Here is a 23,314-nt window from a genome sequence, read left to right as displayed (position 1 = left end):
ATTTAAAGTTTGTAAGTAGAAGAATCAGGATAATGAATCCCTGTTTATCTGTTACCCAGACTCAAGGAATCTTGTTTTTTTCCAGTGGGGACCCCTGCAGCTTTTGAGCTCTCCCATCATAGAGCTGCTCTTTTTTTTTTTTTTTTTTTTGGTTTTTGGGCCACACCCGGCAGTGCTCAGGGGTTACTCCTGGCTGTCTGCTCAGAAATAGCTCCTGGCAGGCACGGGGGACCATATGGGACACTGGGATTCGAACCAACCACCTTTGGTCCTGGATCAGCTGCTTGCAAGGCAAACACCGCTGTGCTATCTCTTCGGGCCCACAGAGCTGCTCTTAACTATAACAAATGCTTGGGGCCAGAGTGATAGCACAGCAGGTAGGGCGTTTGCCTTGCAGGAGGCCTACCCAGGTCAGGCTGGGGTTAGATCCCCAGCATCCCATATGGTCCCCCAGCCTGCCAGGAGTAACCCTGAGCACTGGCAGGTGTGGCCCAAAAACCAAAAAAAAAAAAAAATCATCCTATTGTTTTATCTAATAACTTCATTATGTCTCTAAAATAGATAGATGGGCCCTTTTTGTGGGGGGGTTGGGAAACAAGATGGTTTTGAAGCTATTTAGAAAGTTATTTGAAACTTATTATTTAGAAAAATGTAAGGGGAGAGAAAGATAGAAGAGGGATAGATGTGTTCCAGATGAGAGTGGAAATGTTGCCAAGCAAAGAAACTAAAAGGGAAGCAGACAAGATTGTTCAAGGAAGCAGAGGGGCTTGATGAGCCTAAAATAGACAGGCTTAAAAAAAAGGCCAAATGGTATTGTCAAATAGTAACCATAATAATTCTAGTCGTTAATGATCCTATGTTATGAAATAATAATGTTTAACATAAAACTAATCAGAAAAAACTGCCACTCTGGAAATTTTATTTTAAGAAATATCAAAATGAAAGGCTAAATCTCTCCTCATGATAATTAGTGCTTGTTCTGTTCTAGTCACACAGACAGACTCTGACACTCCTCATTAGTTTTTTTTCCTACTTTTCTTTAAAGCCGGCCACATGAGGCCAAAGCAATAGCACACTGGAGAGGGCATTTGCCTGGCACACAGCTGACCTGGGTTCAATCCCCAGAATCCCATATGGTCCCCTGATCACCTCCAGGAGTGATTACTGGGTGCAGAGCCAGGGGTCACTTCTGAGCACTGTCAGATGTGGCCCCCCTCCTCAAAAAAAAGTTGGGGGCTGGAGAGATACCATAGTGGGTAGGGCACTTGCCTTGAATGCAGTCAATCCAGGTTTGATCCCTGGCATTCCAGTGTTCCACCAAGCCTCCCAGGGTAATTTCTGAGATTTCTGCAGAAGGAAGGAAACTGGCACACTTGGTAATGTGAAGTGTTCGCAGCAGGAAGGCTGGTGTGGTGACATGCCACATGGAGGCACTATTTGCACTGTGCCAGACAGATGTGGCTTGGAAGGGGCATCTCTCGTCTTTTCACCATTGTGAAATGGGGGCACATGGCTCTGTCCCCCACCCTCCGATGGGGCAGTTTGGAGGGGGTAAGGTGTGTTATGTAGTATCCAGTTTGGGGCTTTTTACTCTTTCCTTTTCAATTTTTGTACCTGGCGTGACAGTGCTCAGGGCTTAGTCCTGGCTTAGCTTGGTGGAACCTTATGGGATGATGTGTGCCAAATCAGTGCCCTATCTGCTGTGGTGTCTCTTCAGCCCCCACACTTTTCCTCTTCATTTGACTAAAAATATTGGTAGGTGTTGAGAACTAGAGGTTAGAGTCATTTGGGGATATGACAAATTAAGTCCTAACTTCCCGATATTTTGTGGATTTTTTCAAACTAGTGTCACATATTTTCAATCTCATAGGAGCCATTGACAAAGAAGAACACACTAAGGAAAGAGCTGGATTGATTTTCACCAAAATTTCTGACTAATCACATCACCTTCAATGGATCATTCTCTCTCTCTCTCTCTCTCTCTCTCTCTCTCTCTCTCTCTCTCTCTCTCTCTCTCTCTCTCTCTCTCTCTTTCTCTCTCTCAGTGCAGAGCCAGGAGTAACCTCTGAGCACTACCGGGTGTGGCCCAAAACAAACAAATAAACAAATAAAAAATCGTGAAATATCTTCAGAATCAGAGACTGGAGTGATAGTACCAGAGGGAGGGCACTTGCCTCACACGCAGCCAACCTTAATTCAATCCCAGCATTCCTTATTGTTCCCTGAGCATTGCCAGGTGTGGCTCCAAAAGCAAAAGAAAAAAGAAAAGAAAGATCTTTAGTCATGTCTATACACTTGTTTTATCTGTCACTGACTGCCCAGACAGTAAACCCCAACCTTGTAAAGGCAAGACAACCTCGTTATCTTTGTCACAGTTTACTTACAGTCTTACTTACTTACAGTCTGTCTTACTTGGGCTTGAATGTCAGATCAGTTAGTGCTTGTAAAGCTGCAGGGACCTCTGCCCATGCACGGTGCATGTTGATTCCTTAGTGTCTGCTCTGGGCAAAATGGTCCGGATTTAGTTTTTGCTTTGGGATCTCACCTGGCAGAACTCAGGGGCTATTCATGGTACCATGTGTAGGTTGTTCCTGGAGTTGCTTAGGCCCTGGTGTAAACTCTACTACTAAAATGATGTTTCCTATCTGACGAGATAGTACCATGGGTAAGATGCTTTCTTTGCACATGATCGACCTAGGTTCGATTCCCCGCCATTCCAGAGCACTGCCAGTGTGGCTCCCAAGGAAAGAAACAAATGAATACAATTGTGCTTTTCATGTGCTTTCACCACATTTTGCTTTCATGGATTTTGTGGTTATTGATACCTTAACTGCCACTTAAGAGGCATAACATTGTATGTCAGGTTTTAGTCTGAGAAGCAGACTGCTGGCAGTGCCTGAAGCAGAGAAGCAGTACCTGCAGGAATTACAGAGTTGTCTGGTGTGTGGGCTCTGAGGCAGGCTCCAGAGTAACCAAGGAGAGCCAGTCGGAGGAACTATGTCACTCCAGTTGAATTCATGGGTGTCGAGATTAGGAATGTTCTGCTGCAGCATCTACCAGGAAGCAGCCAGCACATGGGAACAGGAAGTCAGGCCTTACTGCCACACCCAGGGCAGCCTCCTGGGCCGGCTCTCCTGGTTTTCCTGCCAGAATAGCAGCAGGACAATGCATCATGTTTGCCTTTTAAGTCTCAGACAGAAAAAGAAAAAAAAAAAAAAAAAACAGCTCTTTACAAACAAAAATCTTCCAGGAGTGCTTAGCTGGTGCACAGAGTGTTAGCACTTACACAGTGTCTTCTGGTACTTGGGGCTTGGGCACACACTGGCAGTTGGTGATGACCCTGCTGGAATGTTCCCTGTGGAGTAGCATCACTGATGAAAGGGCCAGAATGCTCTCAAGATTGGGAAATGTCTCAGTTAGCACTTTTTTTTCCCTTGGTTTTTGGGTCACACCCAGCAGCGCTCAGGGGTTACCCCTGGCTCTATGCTCAGAAATTGCTCCTGGCAGGCTCGGGGGACCATATGGAATACCAGGATTCCAACCACCGTCCTTCTGCGTCTAAGGCAAACGCCTTACCGCTGCGCTATCTCTCCAGCCCCAGTTATCACTTTTTTTTTTTTTTTTTTTTTTTTTTTTGGTTTTTGGGTCACACCCGGCAGTGCTCAGGGGTTATTCCTGGCTCCAGGCTCAGAAATTGCTCCTGGAAGACACGGGGGACCATATGGGACACCGGGATTCGAACCAATGACCTCCTGCATGAAAGGCAACTATCTCCATGCTATCTCTTCGGCCCCCAGTTATCACTTTTTATAAATTTAGTTTTTGTTGTTTTGTTTCGGTGTTGGTGATGCTCAAGGCTTTCTCCTGGCTTTGCATTCAGGAATCACTCCTGGTGGACTTGGAACCATATGGGATGCTGGGGATTGAGCCCCGGTCAGCAACATGCAAGCAAGGCAAACATTATACCCACTATACTATACTCTGGTCCTTGTTGTTTTGGGGCCATGCCTAGTGATCCTCAGGTCTTACTCCTGGCTTCTCAACGATCACTCCTGGCAGGGCTCAGGAGGCCATATAGGAAATCAGGAATTGAATCGAGGTCAGCAGCATGCAAGGCAAGCATTCTGCCTAGCCTCTGTCCTATCAGTTCAGCCCCTGGGTTTTAGTCATGTAAAAAACACCCCCCTTCACCAGTGCAACATTCCCATCACCAATGTCCCAAATCTCCTTCCTCACCACCCCACCTCCGCCTGTACTCTAGACAGGCTTTCTACTTACCTTTGCTCATCTTTAAGTTAAATATATTTTTGTAGGGGTAGGGCATTTGCCTTGCACGCAGTTGACCCAGGATGAACCTGGGTTCAATTCCCAGCATCCCATATGGTTCTCTGAGCCTGCCAGGAGTGATTTCTGAGAGCAGAGCCAGGGGTAACCCCTGAGCGCCACCGCTGGCTGTGGCCCAAAAGCCAAAAAAAAACAAAACAAAAACAAAAACCCGAAACACCTTTATGCGAGAGAGCAGTTGGGCGACACCTAGTGGGGTTCCTCTTGGTGGTGCTTGGGCTCATATACACTGCCTAGTCTGGTACCTGGGCCCTCAGAGCTTACCTCTATTATCTTCGACTGTTCACATTTAAAACAGAAGACTTAAGAGGCACCTTCGAGAAAAATGTGCTAGCATTATTTGTGGGTTTGGGTAACTTAAAATTATTGTTCCTTTCTTTATTTTTTTTCACAGTCATAAAAATATGGAACGCTTCACGAATTTGCGTGTCATCCTTGCACAGGGGCCATGCTAATCTTCTCTGTATCGTTCCAATTTTAGTATATGTGCTGTCAAAGCAAGCACTATTGTTCCTTTCAACATTGGGTGGTGGCATGAAACGGGGGTCTCATCTGGAGGTGCTCAAAGGCTATTCCTGGCTCTGCTCAGGACTGAACCCTGGTGACACTCAGCACCAGGGTCAGCCCCGTTCAAGGCAAACATTTTAACTCCCTGCACCATCTCTCTGGCCACTTGCAGTTTTTCCCTATGTTTGTTGCAGTGCTTAGTACAATTGCCAGGATATGGCAGCAACCTAAATGTCTGACAATAGTGAGCAGACAGATAAACAAGTTGTTATATATATATATACACAATGGAATACTATATGGCGAATGGAAAAGATCAAATCATTTGCTGCCACATGGATGACAATGGAGGGAATCTCATGATGGTAAATAAATCAGAGGGAGGAGAACAAATAACGGATGATCACATTTGTCTCTGGGATGTAGAGACAGGACAAGGCAATAGGCAATATTGTGAGGATGATGAGCCCTTGGCCCTGGGTCATAAAATGGTTTACCAGGCTGTGATGGGAGAAGACCAGACAAGAGTAACATGGGGATGGTGGAGAGGGTCGTTGGCACCCTAGAGATCAAGGGTTGCAGTGGTTTTGTTCATCAGTCCCATAAACTTTACTATAATGAAACTAAAGTAGTAATTTAAAAAGATAGATGAATGCATGACCTGTGAGCAGAAAAGGATGTCTCTGAAGGAAAAAAAAAAACCTGGGAAGTTTTCTAAAAGTATAATTACTTAATCTAGTACAAATAACCTAGTTGATAAAAAAAAAAAGGTTACGACTTCTCATTCAGACTGTTATCTGTTTTTCTTTTCCATTAAAACTGCAACTAGAGGGACCAAAGCAGTGGCGCAAGCAGTAGGGCGTTTGCCTTGCACACACTAACCTAGGATGGACTGTGGTTCGATACCCTGGCATCCCATATGGTCCCCCAAGCCAGGAGCGATTTCTGAGCACATAGCCAGGAGTAACCCCTGAGTGTCACTGGATGTGGCTCAAAAAGAAAAAACAAAAACCAACAACAACAACAAAAAATCCCTGCAACTAGAACTTCTTATACCCTTAACTCAGATTGTTCAATAATTGGCAGTGCTGAAACATTGGGGAATAACTTGCAGATAGATTTCCTAGAAAGGGGCCGGAGAGATAGCATGGAGATAAGGCATTTGCCTTGCATGCAGAAGGATGGTGGTTCAAATCTCAGTATCCCATATGATCCCCCAAGCCTGCCAGGAGCGATTTCTGAGCATAGAGCCAGGAGTAACCCTTGAGAGCTGCCAGGTGTGACCCAAAAATCAAAAAAAAAAAATCCTAGAAAGGGGGCCAGAGCAATAGCTTGCCTGACACACAGCTGACCCAGGTTTTATCCCTGGCATCCCATATGATCCCCCAAGCACCACGAGGAGTGATTCCTGAGTATCACCAGGTATGGCCAAAACCAAAAATACATAATGCGAAAAAGATTTTCCTGAAGTCTAAATATGCAGTGTCCATGTTCCAGATCCAGGGACCCTCTCCATATTTACATTATAGTAATTATGCCAATTCCAAGTATAGGTGTTTTCCTTTGGGAGAGATGGCTTTCTTTCATGCAGCAGCAGCTATCACTGAAAATAGCTGTTGTTTCCTCAAGTGTTTGGTAAGAGCCACTGACTGGCACAGGCAGACACAGGGGAAGCCACGGTTGATGCTCTTGGTAGTTTGCTGTGTGGTGATGATAGTGTGGGGAGAGAATTTCAGTTCTAGCCAGCAGGAGGGCCTGAGCACTGCAGAACATCACAGATGGGGAAAAGGTAAAACTCTGGATGACGCCTGAGCTGGCCACAGTGAGAGTGTTGTCTCACTGGGAAATGCAAGAATATTCATCTTTCTCAAAGTGATTTATTTGCGGTGGTTTCCAGCAAGATGGGGAGTCTAGAGGCTGATACATTTGTAGAAAAATAGCCACTGGTGAATCCTTTTGGTGAAAACAAAACAAAACAAAACAATCTGAATTTGTTGGATTGCTCAGTTTTTTTTTCCGGGTTAGAGTCATGCAACTTTCAGACTCTGGCATCAGCCCCAGAAACTTGGTTTGGGGTGGTGGGTTTGAGCCAGTGCCTTTGCTTTGTGGCACTTTTTACTCCACGTGAGTAACCTTAAACCTGGTGGACTTTGGGAGTTTTCTGTGTGGATTCCAGGATTTTCACTGTAGTCCTTGGACTGTTTCAGGCAGCAGCAACATCAGCAGCGGGACCCTACCAGGCAACAAGTTCACCCTTCTGAAAGGCCGACCACTAGCTCTGATGCCGTTGGCAGTGATCTAGGTATGTTCCTCTAATCATGCATCACACATACTACCTGACCCTCTACCTGCGTGAGACCCTCTAATCTCACACAAGCTGAGCTCTGTGTGCTTTCGACTATACAGGTATTTTCTTCCCTCTTTCATTGTACTGATTTCTTTTGCTTTTGTTTCTGTTTTGGGGTCAGACCCAGTGATACTCGGGTTACTACTGGTTCTGTACTCAGGAATCATTCCTGGTGGGGCTCATGACCATATGGGGATCAAACCCAGGTCGGCCATGTGCAAGGCAAGCACCTTAATCACTGTTTTATAGCTGGCCTTTGTGCTGACTTCATGTCATTTTTTGTTTTTTAGTTTTCTTCTTCTTTGGTGGGGGAGGGCCACAACTGGTGGTGCTCAGAAGTTACTCCTTGTTCTGTTCTCAGGGATCATTCCTGGGGGGACTCGGCACCAGATGGGATGCCAGGGAATGGACCCAGGACAACTGCATGCAAGGCAAATGCTCTCCCCACTGTACCGCCTCTCCAGCCCCTGGGCTAACTCCATGAGTGAATTTTCCACCTATTAAATTTCTCTGGAGTCAGGAGCAGGCAGACAACAGCACTCAATGGATCTTTTACTTTTAAATGATTAACAGTTTAGGGCCGGAGCAGTAGTACAGCAGGTAGGGTACTTGCTTTGTGTGCAACCAACCCAGGTTTAATCTCCAGCATCCTATCTGATCTCCCAAGACAGCCAGGAATAATTCCTGAGGTGAAGCCTGAGCACTGCTGGGTGTGCTCAAAAAACCCCTGGTGAGCACCTCAACTGGAAGTCAGCATGGCAGCCAAGTGCAGGAAAGGAAGGAAGCAGCAGCCAGGGCTCTCAGTGCTCAGATGCTGACTGTAATCTGGGGACTGGGGTTCAGATCGGGGTCTCTAATGGAAACTGTGGTGATGGAGCATTGCAGAATTTAATGGTGTTGTAAATCCCTTGCCTCAGTAATATTTTTTATTTTTTAATTTAAATTTTTAATTTTGTGGGGGGGGGGCCACACCCGATGGCACATGGGTCACTCCTGGCTCTGCACTCAAAAATCACTCCTGGCAGACCTGGGGGACCATATGGAATGCTGGGAATTGACCCCGGGTCCGTCAGTGGTCAGCAGCAAGCAGAGCAAATGCCCCACTGCTGTGCCATCCCTCCAGCCCTGTCATTCAGTCAGTCAGAATTCTAAAGAACAAGTGTGCCTCTGAGAGAGAGCTCCAGGAGTTGGTACACAGACTTTGCAAGTAGACATTTGGTTCCAGGCATGTTCCCCTGCACTAGAGCTGGGAGGAACACCCAAAGCCTCATTAGGTATGAGCTGAAAAACCAACCAACCAGCCAACCAAAAACATCTCCCAAGATCTCATTCTATTGGTTTTATTTTATTTTATTTGGGGGGGGGGGAGTTGGGCCACACCTAGTGGTGCTCAGGGGTTACTCCTGGCTCTGTGCTCAAAAATCACTCCTGGCAGGCTCAGGAGACCATATGGGATGCTGGGGATCAAACCCAGGTCGGCTACTTGCAAGGCAAATGCCCTACGTGCTGTGTCATTGCTCCAGCCTCATCAAGATCTCATTCTATTTGTATAACGTTGGAGAAGGGGAAGTTTTAAGTTTGATTTATAGAGAGGGAGAGCAAATGATTGGCCTCCTATGGTTAGGGAAGATGGGAGGAAGAGAAGCGGGGCTGACTGTCCTGGACTGCCTTTGTGGGGACTAGAATGAACCTCCACATATGGGCTTTCCAGACGCTGTACTACATGCTGTGGGAACTCTGCCATGCTGAGTACTTAGACTGCACACCCAGCTCTGTTCAGTATTCTGCTCCTGGCTCTGTGCTCAGGGGTCACTCCTTGCAGTGTTTGATTTTTGGTTTTGTTTGTTTGTTTGTTTTGTTTTGGGGCCACATCCGGCAATGCTCAGGGCTAATCCTGGCTCTATACTCAGAAAATGCTCTTGGCAGGCACAAGGGACCATATGGGATGCCTGGAATCAAACTGAGGTCGGTCCCAGGTTGGCCGAATGCAAGGCAAACACCTTCTGTTGTGCTGTCACTCTGGCCATCCTTGCAGTATTTGGGAGACTAAATGTGATCCTGGGATTTAAACTGACCTCAGCCAAGAGCCTTAACATCTTTGCTATTCTTCAGGCCCCAATTGTCATACGTAGTACACTGTAGTGTATTTTTTATAATCTATACTACTTGCACACATGTATGCTATATACCATACGTTCAGTGCAGCTAAACGTATAGCTAAATAACAGGTAAAGGGGCTGGAGCAATAGTACAGTGGTAGGGTGTTTGCTTTGCATGCAGCCAACACAGGATGGACCCTGGTTCAATTCCTGGCATCCCATATGGTCCCTTGAGCCTGCCAGGAGCGATTTTTTCTTTTCTTTTCTTTTCTTTTTTTTTTCTTTTTTGGTTTTTGATTTTTGGGTCATACCTGGCAGTGCTCAAGGGCTACTCCTGGCTCTACGCTCAGAAATCACCCCTGGCAGGCTGGGAGGACCATATGGAATGCCGGGATTCAAACCACCATCCATCCTGAATCGGCTGCATGCGAGGCAAATGCCCTACTGCTGTGCTATCTCTCTGGCCCCATTATCTAGATTTTCCTTGAAGCTGTAGTTGTTTAACTTAACACTTGGTGGGGCCAGAGTGGTGGTGCCAGCGGTAAGGCATCTATCTGCCTTGCCTGCGCTAGCCTAGGACGAACCGCAGGTCATCCCCTGGTATCCCATATGGTCCCCCAAGCCAGGAGTGATTTCCGAGTGGCATAGCCAGGAGTAACCCCTGAGCATCACCAGATGTGGCCCCCCTAAAAAAACAAAACGTTTAACACTTGGCACCAAATGTACTCAGGACCCCCATTTGAACTCTGTTTGTTTGTTTGTTTTTGGTGTTTTGGGTCACACCTGGCAGTGCTAAGGGGTTACTCCTGGCTCTTTGCTCAGAAATCACTCCTGGCAGGCTCGGAGGACCATATGGGATGCCGGATTCGAACCACTGTCCTTCAGCATGCAAGGCAAATACCCTACCTTCATGCTATCTCTCCAGCCCCCTCCATTTCAACTCTCTTTGTAACTTCCTGTGAATAAATCATTATTCTCTTCTCTCTGCTCGCACTGCCCTTCCCTTCTATGTTTTCTATGACCAGAAGTTGTATGCTGGCCTCGGTGCTCCCCGAAGGGTACATTCCTTCACTTGTGCTAGTCACACATTTTGGGAGTGCGTGCCAGGTTGGTGTGGTGCTCACCAATAGTAATACATCATCATGCTATGGTGCCTGAGAGAAAGTATGCTGCCGGGACCAAGTTGGACTTCGATGTGCTCTTGGTCCCGTGCTTAAAAGCACTGCACTGTCCAGTCCCTGGGCCTCAATATGCACATCAGCCTTTTAAAGCATTTTAAGAGCCTGGAGTTTGATAGTAGAGAGGGCATTTGCATTGCAAATGGATGACCCAGGTTCAGTCCCCAGCATGACATCCCACATGGTCTCTCTACCTTGCCAGCACAGATCCCTGAATGCAGAGCCAGGAGTAAGACCTGAACACTGCCAAGTATGGCTCCCAAACAAAACAAGACAAAAAAGAAACACATTTTCTAAGGTTTATCTTTTGATTACTGAGAGTTTTCCAGAACTTTCTAAGAACTGTTTGTTTTCTTTTTCCACAGTTGATTCTATGAGTGAAGAAGATATGCTTCAGGCAGCTGTGACCATGTCTTTAGAAACTGTGAGAAATAATTTCAAAACAGAAGGAGAATAATAGTACCTTTCAAAATCTTATTAGATACTCATACTTTCCAACATTCTCCTGTGTGACTGTAGCAACGGGTCCATTTTGGTAACGTGTCAAGGGAACAGTGTCAACAGAGGAAATAAGACTGTTGGTATGCAAACAAATATGACAAAAGCGGAAAAGTACATCAGTTGTAGGATAAAAAAAATGATCCTCCAAATACTAGCCAAAGAGGCATTCAGCAATTAAAGACATTGAAAATAGTTTTCTAAATGTTTTTGTTTTTTGAGTGTGCAATATCTAACATGTCTAAACTTAAGGACATTTTTTTCCTTGGATCTTTTTTACAGACCAGTAATGGTTCTTGCCACAAAACTCTATCCACACATGATGCTATTTCTCTTCCTCTGTGTAGGTACTTTGGCTTATTTCCACCTTGAGGGATTGCTCTAGTGTCTCTTTAAGCCTAACTCACCTTTTAGGACACAGAGCTTGTGTGTTGGTTGTAGCAATAGGCCAGAAGACTTGTCCTTACCAAGTATGCACCATGCCCTTGGGTGTTTTCTTGAGTTCTTTTCTCTCATCACAGTTTCTCTGCTACTTATTCACCATTATTTTTCAACAGCCTTTTTTTTTTTTTTTTTTTTTTTTTTTTTTGGTTTTTGGTTTTTGGGCCATACCCGGCAGTGCTCAGGAGTTACTCCTGGCTGTCTGCTCAGAAATAGCTCCTGGCAGGCATGGGGGACCATATGGGACACCAGGATTCGAACCAACCACCTTTGGTCCTGGATCGGCTGCTTGCAAGGCAAACACCACTGTGCTATCTCTCCGGGCCCTCAACAGCCTTTTTGATGTTCATAAAACTTCCTTGGGGTTTTGCTTTTTTTAAAGCCTTTTGTGATGGGATCGGTAGTGCATGGTTCTGGTGCATTCCTAAGCTGACATTAACTCTGCACAGGTATAAATCAGCATTTTTAAACATGGCATTGTGCCCTGGTCCAGATGTTGGATGAATGTGTCTGTCTTCTACATGGTGTCCAGACTATTTTCAGCTTTATCGAGCTTCCTGTCCTGACCCCTGTGATCAGTTGAGAAAAGTAGGGGACGCCTTGTCTGGAAGCAGGTTTGTTTCTGTTTTTAACCTGATAGGACACCCACCATGAATGTATCATTGTTGGGATTTGACCTTTGTCCTCAGTAGTGGTTTTATTTGCTCTCTTGTGACAGGAGGTTGTGACTCTAGTTGCGATGGAGCTGTGGAATGTAAATTTATCCTTCTGCTGCACATCTTCCATAAGGTAGAGCTTGCCAGATGGTCTGGAACTGGAGGATAATTTGGTAATGAAAATAGTAAATATATTCGCTGAGGGCCAGAGAGACTGTAAAGCAACTAAAGTGTCCGCCTTATACACACCTAACAGATTCGACCCCCGGCACCCTCCATGGTCCTCTGAGGTCATTCAAAAGTAATCCTTGAGCACTGAGCCAAGAGTAAGCCCTGAGCATTACCAGGTGTGACCAAAGACACTCCTCGTCCCAACTCTCCACAAACATACAAATATATTTATATTGTGAATTGACATTCACAGCATGGCAAATGGCTTTAGAATTAGAGTCACCATACTTGATGAGTCTGTAAATAAGAAAGTATTTAGTTTTGATAAACATTCTTAGAAGGCACAGGGAGTTTCTTACTGCTTCAGTCCAGTGGTATGACTTTAATGAAAATTAACCACATCTTTCAGAAGTAGGCATTTTATTCTGCGTCTCACGTGCTCCATCCTCTTTGAAGCCCCTTGAGTGGTGGGATTGTTCATAAGCTAAAATTTAAGAAGAAATTTCAGCCTATTACTTAGAGTTGCCATTCTAGTAGATGGCCGTGCACATTTTATCAGGGAAAACCTTTTTGGATATAGAATCTAGAATTTATTTCTAATGGAAAAAGATAAGAACATTTTTAAACTTAAAGATGAGAATTATTTTAAATTTATGGTTGTGAAATATCTTTTTAACAGGAACTGGTTTTTAATTATTATTTGTGCCAAATGATTTTTTTAAGTTTCTCTTACATAAAATTAGTTATGTTTTCAAATATAGGGGATTGTATGTGTTTATTTGTACAAGGTAAATGCCCCACTCACCGTCCTATCTCTTCATCCCCTATAGAGTTTTTTGTTGTTGTTGTTATTGTTATTGTTTTGTTTTGCAATTGAAATATTTCAAAAGGCTATCAATAGGTAGGGCATTTGCCTTGCACACAACTGACACAGGTTCCATCCTGACACCCCATAAGGTTCCCTGAGCACCACCAGGAGTAATTCCCGAGTTCAAATCCAGGGTAACTCTTGATCACTGCAGGGTGTTGCCCCAAAACAAAACAAAACAAAACAACAACAAAAAAAACATGTCAGAAGAGTTTAACAGTTTTTAAGCTGAAAGGGATATTGGCATTTTATGACTACTTCTCAAGCTTTACTAACCAAAATATTTTAAGACTAAACATTTCTATAATTATCCATCCTAACTATGCTTGTCATAGTTTCCCTGAGTATTTGACTTTTATCTTTTCCATTGAGAAAAATTTATTCGCTTTTCATACACTGATTTATGAGCTACCTAATATATAAGAGAGAAAATGAATATGCATATGAAAATTTTAACTCTTAAAGCTTATACATTTTTTATTATATACCCGTTAGAAGATTTTAAGAAAGGGAGGATTTTTTTTTTTTTTTTGGTTTTTGGGTCACACCCAGCAGCGCTCAGGGGTTACTCCCGGCTCTATGCTCCGAAATCGCTCCTGGCAGGCTCGGGGGGCCATATGGGATGCCAGGACTTGAACCACTGTCCTTCTGCATGCAAGGCAAACACCTTACTTTCATGCTATCTCTCTGGCCTGAAAGAAAGGAATTTTAATTTTTCTCTTAAACAGAACTGTGAGTGCACACTGCTTACATTGTACGTGTGGTTTACATGTGAAAATAGCATAATTGAGAGGTACATCCAGAATCATTAGCAAGATGTCATCCTGTTCAGGTTGTTTTAAACTTAGTTGAACTTTTATATTCCACTTCCATATTGATTGGCCAGTTTGAAAAGATGCTTGTGCTGTGATCCCAGTAGCAGAGCATTTGAAAGTTACACAAAGTTGTGCATTGTACATCAGAATTCTCAGTTTGCCATAAATCACTTGCCAGAAAGTTGGGAACCAGAAATTCACAGTATCTGTCATAAGAACTATACTTCTGAAAACATTTTCATTTTGTTTACCAATTAGGAACATGGGGACACATCCATATTTAAAACATGAACTACTGGTATTATTTTTCTAATGTATGATTTATATTCTATTATCAGGATAAAATCCACACCGTGGTGATAGCTAGTGTTTTAAGTGAAGTCTAAACAATCTTTGGAGATACCACTATGATATTTTCTGATATCATGAATTAATAAGTACTGTAATTATGATTTTAAAAGTCAAGAGTTAGCTCTGTACTAAAATCACCAATGTATGTTTTTTTTAATTAATAAAAATAGTTTGGTAATCTAAATTGTTTTAAACAGTGGTTGCAGTAAACTACCTTTCAGCTCTTAAGCATTTTGACCAAATTATTTGCAGTTCACGGAATATTAAGGAGGTGCTTTATTTTCCTTAAATGATTTTTCTTAAGATGTTATTCATGCCAAAGTTAGTGAGGAAAAAGAAAAAAAAAACCTCAAAATTAGTTGAGAATCACTATGTCAAAACTATCAATAAACTATATTGTTTTACTCACATTACGTTGAATATGTCTTATTAGAGCATAAAACTAAATTTTTAATGTCTGCATATTTTGTACTATTTTTAAACAGTATCATGCTGGTGCCAAGATTTATAAAATGTCTTAAAAACTAAGCATTTTGAACTATGCAGGTTCAAAAAAAAAGATTCAGTGTATAAACAAAATAAAATAATTGGAATATTTTTATTTCAAAATGTTGTAAAGTTGTCTTTATTGCTGTGGGGCCTCTCCCAGTGGTTCTTGGGGACCACCATTCATGGTGGTTACTGGTGGCCACATGTAGTTTATTGAACCCACAACCTTAAAAGTGCAAGACATGTGCTCTACCATAACTGGCCATGTCCTCTTGTTTTAAATTCTTTAGAAAATTCAGTAATCAATATTGATAACTTCCTATGTAAAACTTCGTAATTCAAAGGCCAGAGTGATATAGTACAGTAAGTAGGGAGGATACTTGCCATGCACATGGCTAACCTGAATTCAATCCTCAGCATCCCATATGGCCCCCTGTACATCGTCAGGAATGATCCCTGGGTACGGAGCCAAAAGTAAGCCCTGAGCATCAGTGGGTGTCCCCTGCTAAAAAACAGAAAGAAAAATTTTGTCATTAAAGAGGCCTTATGCACACTACTTGAAAGTGAATTGTGACTTATATGGGGCCTTGTGGAGTATGGAGATGTTTTATATGTGATATTAATAAAAACCAAGGGACCAGAGAGATAGCACAGTGGTAAGGCATTTGCCTTAGATGCAGAAGGACAGTGGTTCAAATCCCAGCATCCCATATGGTCCCCCGAGCCTGCCAGGAGCGATTTCTGAGCATAGAGTCAGGAGTAACGCCTGAGCACTGCCAGGTGTGATCCAAAAACCAAAAAAAAGGAAAACCAAATTATTATACCCACTAATCATTTTAGCTGTGTACATAACTTTTCATATTTCAGAATGGAAACTTTCCATCATTTATGGTTCATTTAGAATCAGACATGTCTTTTGCTAAAGAAATGAACCAGGTCTTATCTTTTTTTCTTTTCTTTTTTTTTATTGGGGGGTAGTTTTTACATCATGCCCAATGGTACTCAGGGGTTCTTTTGCCTCTCCACTCAGAAGATATTCCTGGCAGGCTTGGTGGACCATATGGGATGCAGGGATAGACCCTGGGTCAAGCCGTGTGCAAGGCAAACACCCTACCCACTGTGCTATCACTCTGGCCCCTCAGGTCACATCTTTTAAAACCTTTAATTGCATAACAGAAACATGTTTGTTTCCTTCTTCTTTTATGAACAATAGAGGCCTGATGAATTGATTTTTGAATTTTGATGACTTTTAATTTGAAGAAAAATTTGTTAATGTTTCCTTTCAAAATGCACCTTGAACATTTATGCTGATAATATTTTGAAGTGGATAGAATTGACATTTTCATTCAGGAAGCACTTGGGAGTGTCACATGTTCCCAAAGTGAATATTGGCAGGTATTTTTTTCCTCACTGCTTTTATTGGGGGGGGGGGGGAATATGCATTTGAAGGACTAATGGCTACACATAATGAATGAACTATAAAAAATGACTTTTAAAAATGTCTTCTCTAAAACTAAACTCTTTGAAATGCAAGTATAAAAAATCTATCTGAAATCCAAGCACTGTCCTTCAACCATGACACAAGTGCACCTGCTCAGGACCAGCTCCACTCCCGCAAGCCCTTGTGTGGGTATCCCCTGAGGCCACCACTGCCCCCAGAGCTCTCCTGTCTTCACTCTGCTCCAGAGAGGAGCCAGACTTCCAAAGCATCGATGAACACTGAGGAGTCTATTGTGGATGTAGATGTTCAATGAGTTGTATTTTAAATATCAAAGATTATTAAATAAAGGTGATGTTTGCTTTTTTTTTATTAGCCCCTTGTTTGGTTTGTCAATAATTCACAGGCTTGTTCAGCACCTGACTGGGCAAAGCAGCAGTATCAGTAGCTCCTGACTGCCTCTGACCCTGTGCCCCTTGACCCTAACCCCCAAAGCAGAACCTTCTCTGCAGACTTCCAGGCTGGCGCAGGGTCAAGAGAAATATGAGAAGGTAATTGATGGCTGCAGAGAGGAAGAAGCAACCTGAGGGATTGTTCAAGCTCACTGCTGCTTGAACAATACTTGATCTGCCTAGCTTTGTGGGCTGGGGGTGGGGGGGCACACTCAGCAGTGCTCAGGAATTACTCCTGGCAAGGCTCGGGAACCATAGCTAGTGTCAGGAATGGAAATCAAGGTGGTTGTGTGCAAGGCAAGTGCCTTAACCCACTATACTATCTCTGGCCTGAGATCTTCCCATCTTTATTAAGAGAAATCCAAATGTCTCATTTGGCCCAATTGTTCTTTCATAGGGATTTAGTAACAATTCTCCCAGTGTCTGCACATTCTAGGAGGGCTATATATTCATTGCAGCTTCAATTAAGCTTGGGTGCATGTTGCAAGATGCTCTTTTCACATTGGTAACATGTTCAGCATAATGTCATGGCTTAGAAGGTACAGTGGGTTAAGTCTGGAGACCACAATTTCAGTGCTCACCTGTGAAACGAAGATTGAAGTTTAAAAATTTGACCTTAACAGACATCTGGCTTCCGGTTTCCTCTTTGATTCTGGAGACCAGCTCTTGCCAGGTATGGGGTTTGGGGAGGCCCCATACCAGAACCTTTCTCCCTAGCCTGGGGAGTGCTGGGAGGCTTGGCAGGCCCCCAGCCATCCTTGTCTTTTTCCCCTGACTCCAGGCCTTACCTGGGTGCCAGACCAGATGGCCAGAAGTGGGTTCAGGTGGACTCTTAGTGGTCCTCAGGCTCCCCCATCCCTTCGTACTCCAGAGGGGAGGTGCATGGGGAGGAGGGCGGGCAGACATCTGGCTTCTGATTTCGTCCTTGATTCTGGAGACCAGCTCTTGCCAAGTATAGGGTTTTTCTCCCCTGGACTTCAGTCTTTCCCTGGACACCGGTTTAGGTGGACTCTATAGGGGTCAACAGGCTTTTCCTCTATCTCTCCCTACACTAATGGGAATGCACTCTAGGAGGAGGGCAGGCTATTCTAGCACTAGTTTATATTGGGAAAGTCAGTGGAAATTTTTTCTCTTTTTTTTAATATTGATATTATTGTGTGCATATATTCTATATATCCATAATATCCATCTTGTATTGGGACCTTGATACTGTCCTACAAAGCTCATTTCTAATATTATACTGCCTCAGTCCCAACCCTTACTTCCTCCCATCCTCCCATGTAGGTGCAGCTAATGACATGAAGCTCACCATATAGAATGATAAGTGCAGTTAGAGAAATAACTACACTGAAAACTATCATAACAATGTGAATGAATGAGGGAAAAAGAAAGCCTGTCTCAAGTATAGGTGTGGGTGGGGTGGGGAGTAGGTAGATCTGGGAAATTGGTGGTGGGAATCCTGCACTAGTGAAGGGGGGTGTTCTTTACATGACTGTAATCATACAAGTACAATTATATTTGTAAATCACTTTAAATAAAGATAATTAAAATAAAATTTGGCCTTAAGATGAGCTGAGTTTGATCTCAGGCATCCCATGTAGGAATTCTTGAGCAGCACCAGAAGTTAATTCCTGAGTACAGAGTGAGGAATATTTTTAGAATCACTGGTGTGCCCCCCCCCAAAAAAAAAGAACAGAAATATGTTCTAATCTTAAAGATTTGCATGTTCTATTTTTTTTTTTTTGTTTGTGTGTTTGGTTTTGGTTTGGGTGCTCAGTGATTACTCCTGACTGCGCTCAGAAACCGCTCCTGGCAGGCTCAGGGGACCATATGGGATGCCAGGGATTGAACCCAGGTCTGTTCTGGGTCAGGGATGTGTAAAGCAGATGCCCTTCTGCTGTGCTATCACTTCGGCTCCAGATTTGCATGTTTTAGGTTTTTTAAATTATTAAATAAGGACCTCAAGCTGGAGCGATAGTACAGTTGCTGATCTGGGGTCAATCAACATTCCATATAGTTTCCCAAGTACCACTAGGAGTAATTCCTGAGTGCAGAGCCAGAGTTTGATTCCTGGCATCCCATGTGGTCCCCTGAGCATTCCAGGAGCAATTTTTGAATGTAGAGCCAGGATTAACGCAGCGCCGCTGGGTATGGCTCATAAAAACAAAAAATAAATAAATTGGAAAATATTGGGGCCTCCCAGCAGTCCTTGAGATCCAGGAGGCCACTCCCAGTGACACCACATTCCCCTCCAGCATTGCTATGTAGTGTCAAGAAAAAAACTCAGGACTTCAGGGCAATAGCACAGTGAGTAGGGCATTTGCCATGTGTTTAGCCAACCAGGGTTTGATCCCCAGCATCCTATATGGTTCCCCAAGCCTGCCAGGAGTGATTTCTGAGCTCAGAGCCAGAAGTAAACCCTGAGCACCACTGGGTGTGGCCCCCAAACAAACAACAAAAAGATATTTTAGCTGGATCTAGTGTGATAACTCAGCAGGTAGGTCCTTTGCCTTGCATGCGGCAGACCCAAGTGCAATATATAGCACCTCATATGGTCCCTCGAGCTTGCCAAGAGTAATTTCTGAGTGCAGAGCCAGGAGTAACCCCTGAGCACCACCGAGCATGATCCCAAAACCAAAAACAATAACAAAAAAAAATATTTTAGCCCTTGACCTGGCACCAGTATTGCTCTGAGTTCTTCAATGCAGAACCCTAAGTAAGCTGGTATTTGCCATCTAGTCACCCATTAGGCAGTGAAAACAGTGACCAAAGCCAAACATGATTCAGTAACACAGCCATGCTTGCTCTGGATGAGAGGGAGACAATAAATGAGGAGCATGTGGATGGAAGAGGGCAGTGTCAAGTGCATTCCCAGAAGGATCTGAAAGAGGATAAGGATGTGGTGGGAAGTTGGGATGCCATTGAACCTGCTGGGTTGGTGGTGGGGGCAGTGAGGGCTTCTCTGATGAACAGCATCTGAGCAGGCTGTAGGACTGGCTGGAAGCAAAAGGCAAACTGATCATTGGAAGGTTTGTACATAAAGTCTGGATTGTGCCTATGTAAGAGACTGGTTCAACTTTCTAGACTATTCTCTCCTTTCTAGCCCCTAAAGATACTTTCTTTTTTTTTTTTTTTTTGGTTTTTGGGCCACACCCGGGAATGCTCAGGGGTTACTCCTGGCTATGTGCTCAGAAGTTGCTCCTGGCTTGGGGGACCATATGGGACACCGGGGGATCGAACCGCGGTCCGTCCAAGGTTAGCGCAGGCAAGGCAGGCACCTTACCTTTAGCGCCACCGCCCGGCCCCGATACTTTCTTTTTTTAATTTATTTTTCTTTTTTCTTTTGTGGTTGTGTTTTGGGCCACACCCGGTGATGCTCAGGGGTTACTCCTCTCTATGTGTTCAGAAATTTCTCCTGGCTCAGGGGACTAGGAATCAAACCCAGATCCATCCTAAGTTAGCAGAGCATGCAAGGTAAATGCCCTACCACTGTGCTATTGCTCTGGCCCCAATACTCTCTCTTTTTTAATTTTTTAATTTTTAATTATGTGAACAATGATGCAAAGAAAGAGGACAAGGTAAAGTTACAGAGTGGAAGGACAACCACCCAAAAACAGAGTTCTCAGAAGAAATCCCCCTTCTGACACCCCAATTTTAAACTTATAATCAAAGAACAATAAAACAGAACCCAGGTACAATTACTTTGTCCCCGAAGACCCCAGAATGCAGTACATTATAAATTTTCCTAGAGGTACACAAAACAATCTAAAGCCATAAAATTTATGTAACTCCTTAAACTTGAAGACATAGTAGTTTTTTACATTTCCATGCACTTGCATATTAGTTCAAGTCAACCTCGAAAGTTTAAGTGGATTTTTTTAAAGGTTTATGTAGAGTATTTTGTATTTACTTTATGTATTGTATTTATTTTGTATTTAGAAATAAAGGAGCGGGCCCGGAGAGATAGCACAGCGGCGTTTGCCTTGCAAGCAGCCGATCCAGGACCAAAGGTGGTTGGTTCGAATCCTGGTGTCCCATATGGTCCCCTGTGCCTGCCAGGAGCTATTTCTGAGCAGACAGCCAGGAATAACCCCTGAGCATCGCCAGGTGTGGCCCAAAAACCAAAAAAAAAAAAAAAAAAAAAAGAAAGGAGCTTGGAGGGGAGGCCAAAGGAGACAGTTGGGCAGAGGCAGTTGGACAGAAGCAGTTGGTCAGAGGGAGTTGGAGAGAGGCAGGTGGACAGAGAGGATAAAAGGGGGAGAAGAGAGAAATAAGGGTGAGACACAGAAACAGTAGGGGAAAGACATGTTTTTGGTGTAGAGAGATCAAACCAGGGAGGATTAGGCTCTTTTGGCCAAACCTTTTGTCCCCCAAAACCTCTTTATTTGGATCATTTATTGTGGACGATTATTGCCAAGGTCTCCCTGAGAAGGGGAGTTAGTCTCTCAATTTGGGAGATATTTGGGGACCCTGGATATATCAGCAGTGGACTCAACTTCATGCAACATTTGGCACCCGAACAGGGACCTGAACCCTCTGGAACTGTGAGTGACATGGACATGTTAAATTGGAAATTGCCTCTGGAGGCCCTTGGCTGGTTTTTGTGGATACTCACGCTCACTATGCCATCTATTAAAAAAAAAAATATCGGTTCGGCATTGTTCAAATGCATCATTCTATTAGGTTGTAAACTTGGTTTGACACTAGCAAATATCATCAGCATTGGATGGCTATTGTTTATATGTCAATCCAAAATTTCTATCCCAACAATTGCATTGCCATGCCTCCATTGGTCATAGTTTGTGGACTTTCTCTGCTGACTAATATGGCTTTGATGTGTATAGGATTTGGTTGGTGGTTAGGAAATAGACAGTGTGGAAATTGTAAAGTGATGACAAATATGGACAATACCAAGGTACAGGCTGATGAATCTGGCACCACCATAAAAAAATGTAGGCATTTTTCCCAGCAAAAAAATCAACCCAGAAACATAATTTAGACACTCAGGATCCAAATCAAAATATTTTTTTTTTTTTTTGGTTTTTGGGCCACACCCTGTGACGCTCAGGGGTTACTCCTGGCTACGCGCTCAGAAGTTGCTCCTGGCTTCTTGGGGGACCATATGGGACGCTGGGGGATCGAACCGCGGTCCGTCCTAGGCTAGCGCAGGCGAGGCAGGCACCTTACCTCCAGCGCCACCGCCCGGCCCCCCAAATCAAAATATTGACACTAATGACCAACCTCCAATGCTAAGCCCACAACAGAATCCTGATTCTGTTCATGGTATGGACTCATATGATAGTGCCAATTCAGACAATGAATCACATTCTAGTACTCCACACCTTAGGCCTCAGAACCCTGTGCAGGGTACTTCTGCTAATTCGGCCTCAGCTCCATTACAGACAGTATATGTCTCAACATATCAACCTCTTGAAATGGAGGATATTGAACAATTTTAAAAAAGCATGTAAAGATTTTGGGGCGACCTCTCCATACTGTCTGGAGATACTAAGAATTTGGTGTCAAAAAACAATTTGGACTTTATATGATTTCAAAAAACTTGCTGAAATATGCCTGCCATCAAAACAGCAAACTGAATGGGAAATGTTATATACAGAGGGTGTGTAAACTAAATTGTGTAGTCCAGATGGAACCAAAAAACGAGTGGCAGGGGTTAATCTCTCGTATGAACTATTGATGGGTGAAAATCAATATGCAGATGTACAAGCACAAGCGGCTTTACCTAAGGAAATCTCAAAAATAATTAAAGACATTGCATTGTCATCATGGGAGAAAATTGATACTAATAGCACTGCTGAGGGTACTTCTTTAAGAATTACCCAAGTTCCCAATGAGCCTTATGTAGAATTTGTGGCTAAACTCAAAGATGCTCTGAAAATACAAATAAAAAATGAGGAGGTGAGGAAATTTCTAGAAAAATGTTTGGCTTACCATAGTGCAAATTCGGCCTGCAAAATGGTATTGGCTCCCTTGCAGGAAAAGGCTGATTTAAATGAATTTTTATATGCATGTAGGAATGTTTATGATATGCCCCATTCATTGGCAAATCTGGATCCAATGCGGACCTTTGTGTGCCTTTCCACGTCCAGGGACAAAACACCTCCCAAAAGCCGGATTTCTGTCCTAAATGCAAAAAGGGTCGTCACTGGGCAATAGATTGCAGATCTGGAAATCTCTCTAATATTAACAAAGGGAGAGGTGTTAACACAAACCCTAGGAGACAATTCACCTGTTGCCATTGTGGAAAACGGACATATCAAGAGGAATTGTCGTCTTTTTTTAAATTTAGCTCTTTCGAGACCCACATTCACAATGCAGGAAAACTCATACAGGGCCAATCCCCAGGCTCGTCCAAATCAGGGGAAAATTCATCAAATTGTAACTCTTCCTGGCCCAGCCCAAGAAGAGGCAAGTAACAACAGACACTCCAATTTGGATAAAAGAGGATGAAAATGTGGATTTTCCTTTAGAAGACCTCAATTTAGCAGAATTCACTCAGGAAAATAATAACAAGATTGAAAAATACAACTTATCATCAATATCAAATCATTTTGGTCAGGTTTACTTTGGACATTGTACTTCATATTGTAAAATTGCCACAGAACAATACTGGATCAATTTTGATGACAAGATGATCAA

The 23,314-nt window shown here is 43.4% G+C and overlaps 1 protein-coding gene and 1 non-coding gene across 2 annotated transcripts in view; one reads left to right on the top strand and one right to left on the bottom strand.

Annotated features, from left to right (window-relative positions):
• The window catches only part of ATXN3 (ataxin 3), a 37,933-nt gene extending 26,765 nt beyond the window's left edge, over nt 1–11,168 (top strand). The window contains exons 10-11 of the mRNA XM_049769874.1: nt 7,059–7,153; nt 10,841–11,168. Coding sequence (XP_049625831.1) covers nt 7,059–7,153; nt 10,841–10,932 — 187 coding nt within the window. The 3' untranslated portion in view covers nt 10,933–11,168. The remainder of the gene's footprint in view (nt 1–7,058; nt 7,154–10,840) is intronic.
• Nucleotides 4,743–4,849, bottom strand: LOC126005549 (U6 spliceosomal RNA). The gene has a single exon (XR_007494599.1). It is a non-coding gene; the product is annotated as a U6 spliceosomal RNA (small nuclear RNA).
• Nucleotides 11,169–23,314: the final 12,146 nt, after the last annotated feature.

Source organism: Suncus etruscus, chromosome 3 (genome assembly GCF_024139225.1).
Source record: "Suncus etruscus isolate mSunEtr1 chromosome 3, mSunEtr1.pri.cur, whole genome shotgun sequence".
NCBI lineage: Eukaryota > Metazoa > Chordata > Mammalia > Eulipotyphla > Soricidae > Suncus > Suncus etruscus.
The sequence above is the reverse complement of the archived record's forward strand: the minus strand, read 5'-3'. Positions and strand labels throughout refer to the sequence as shown.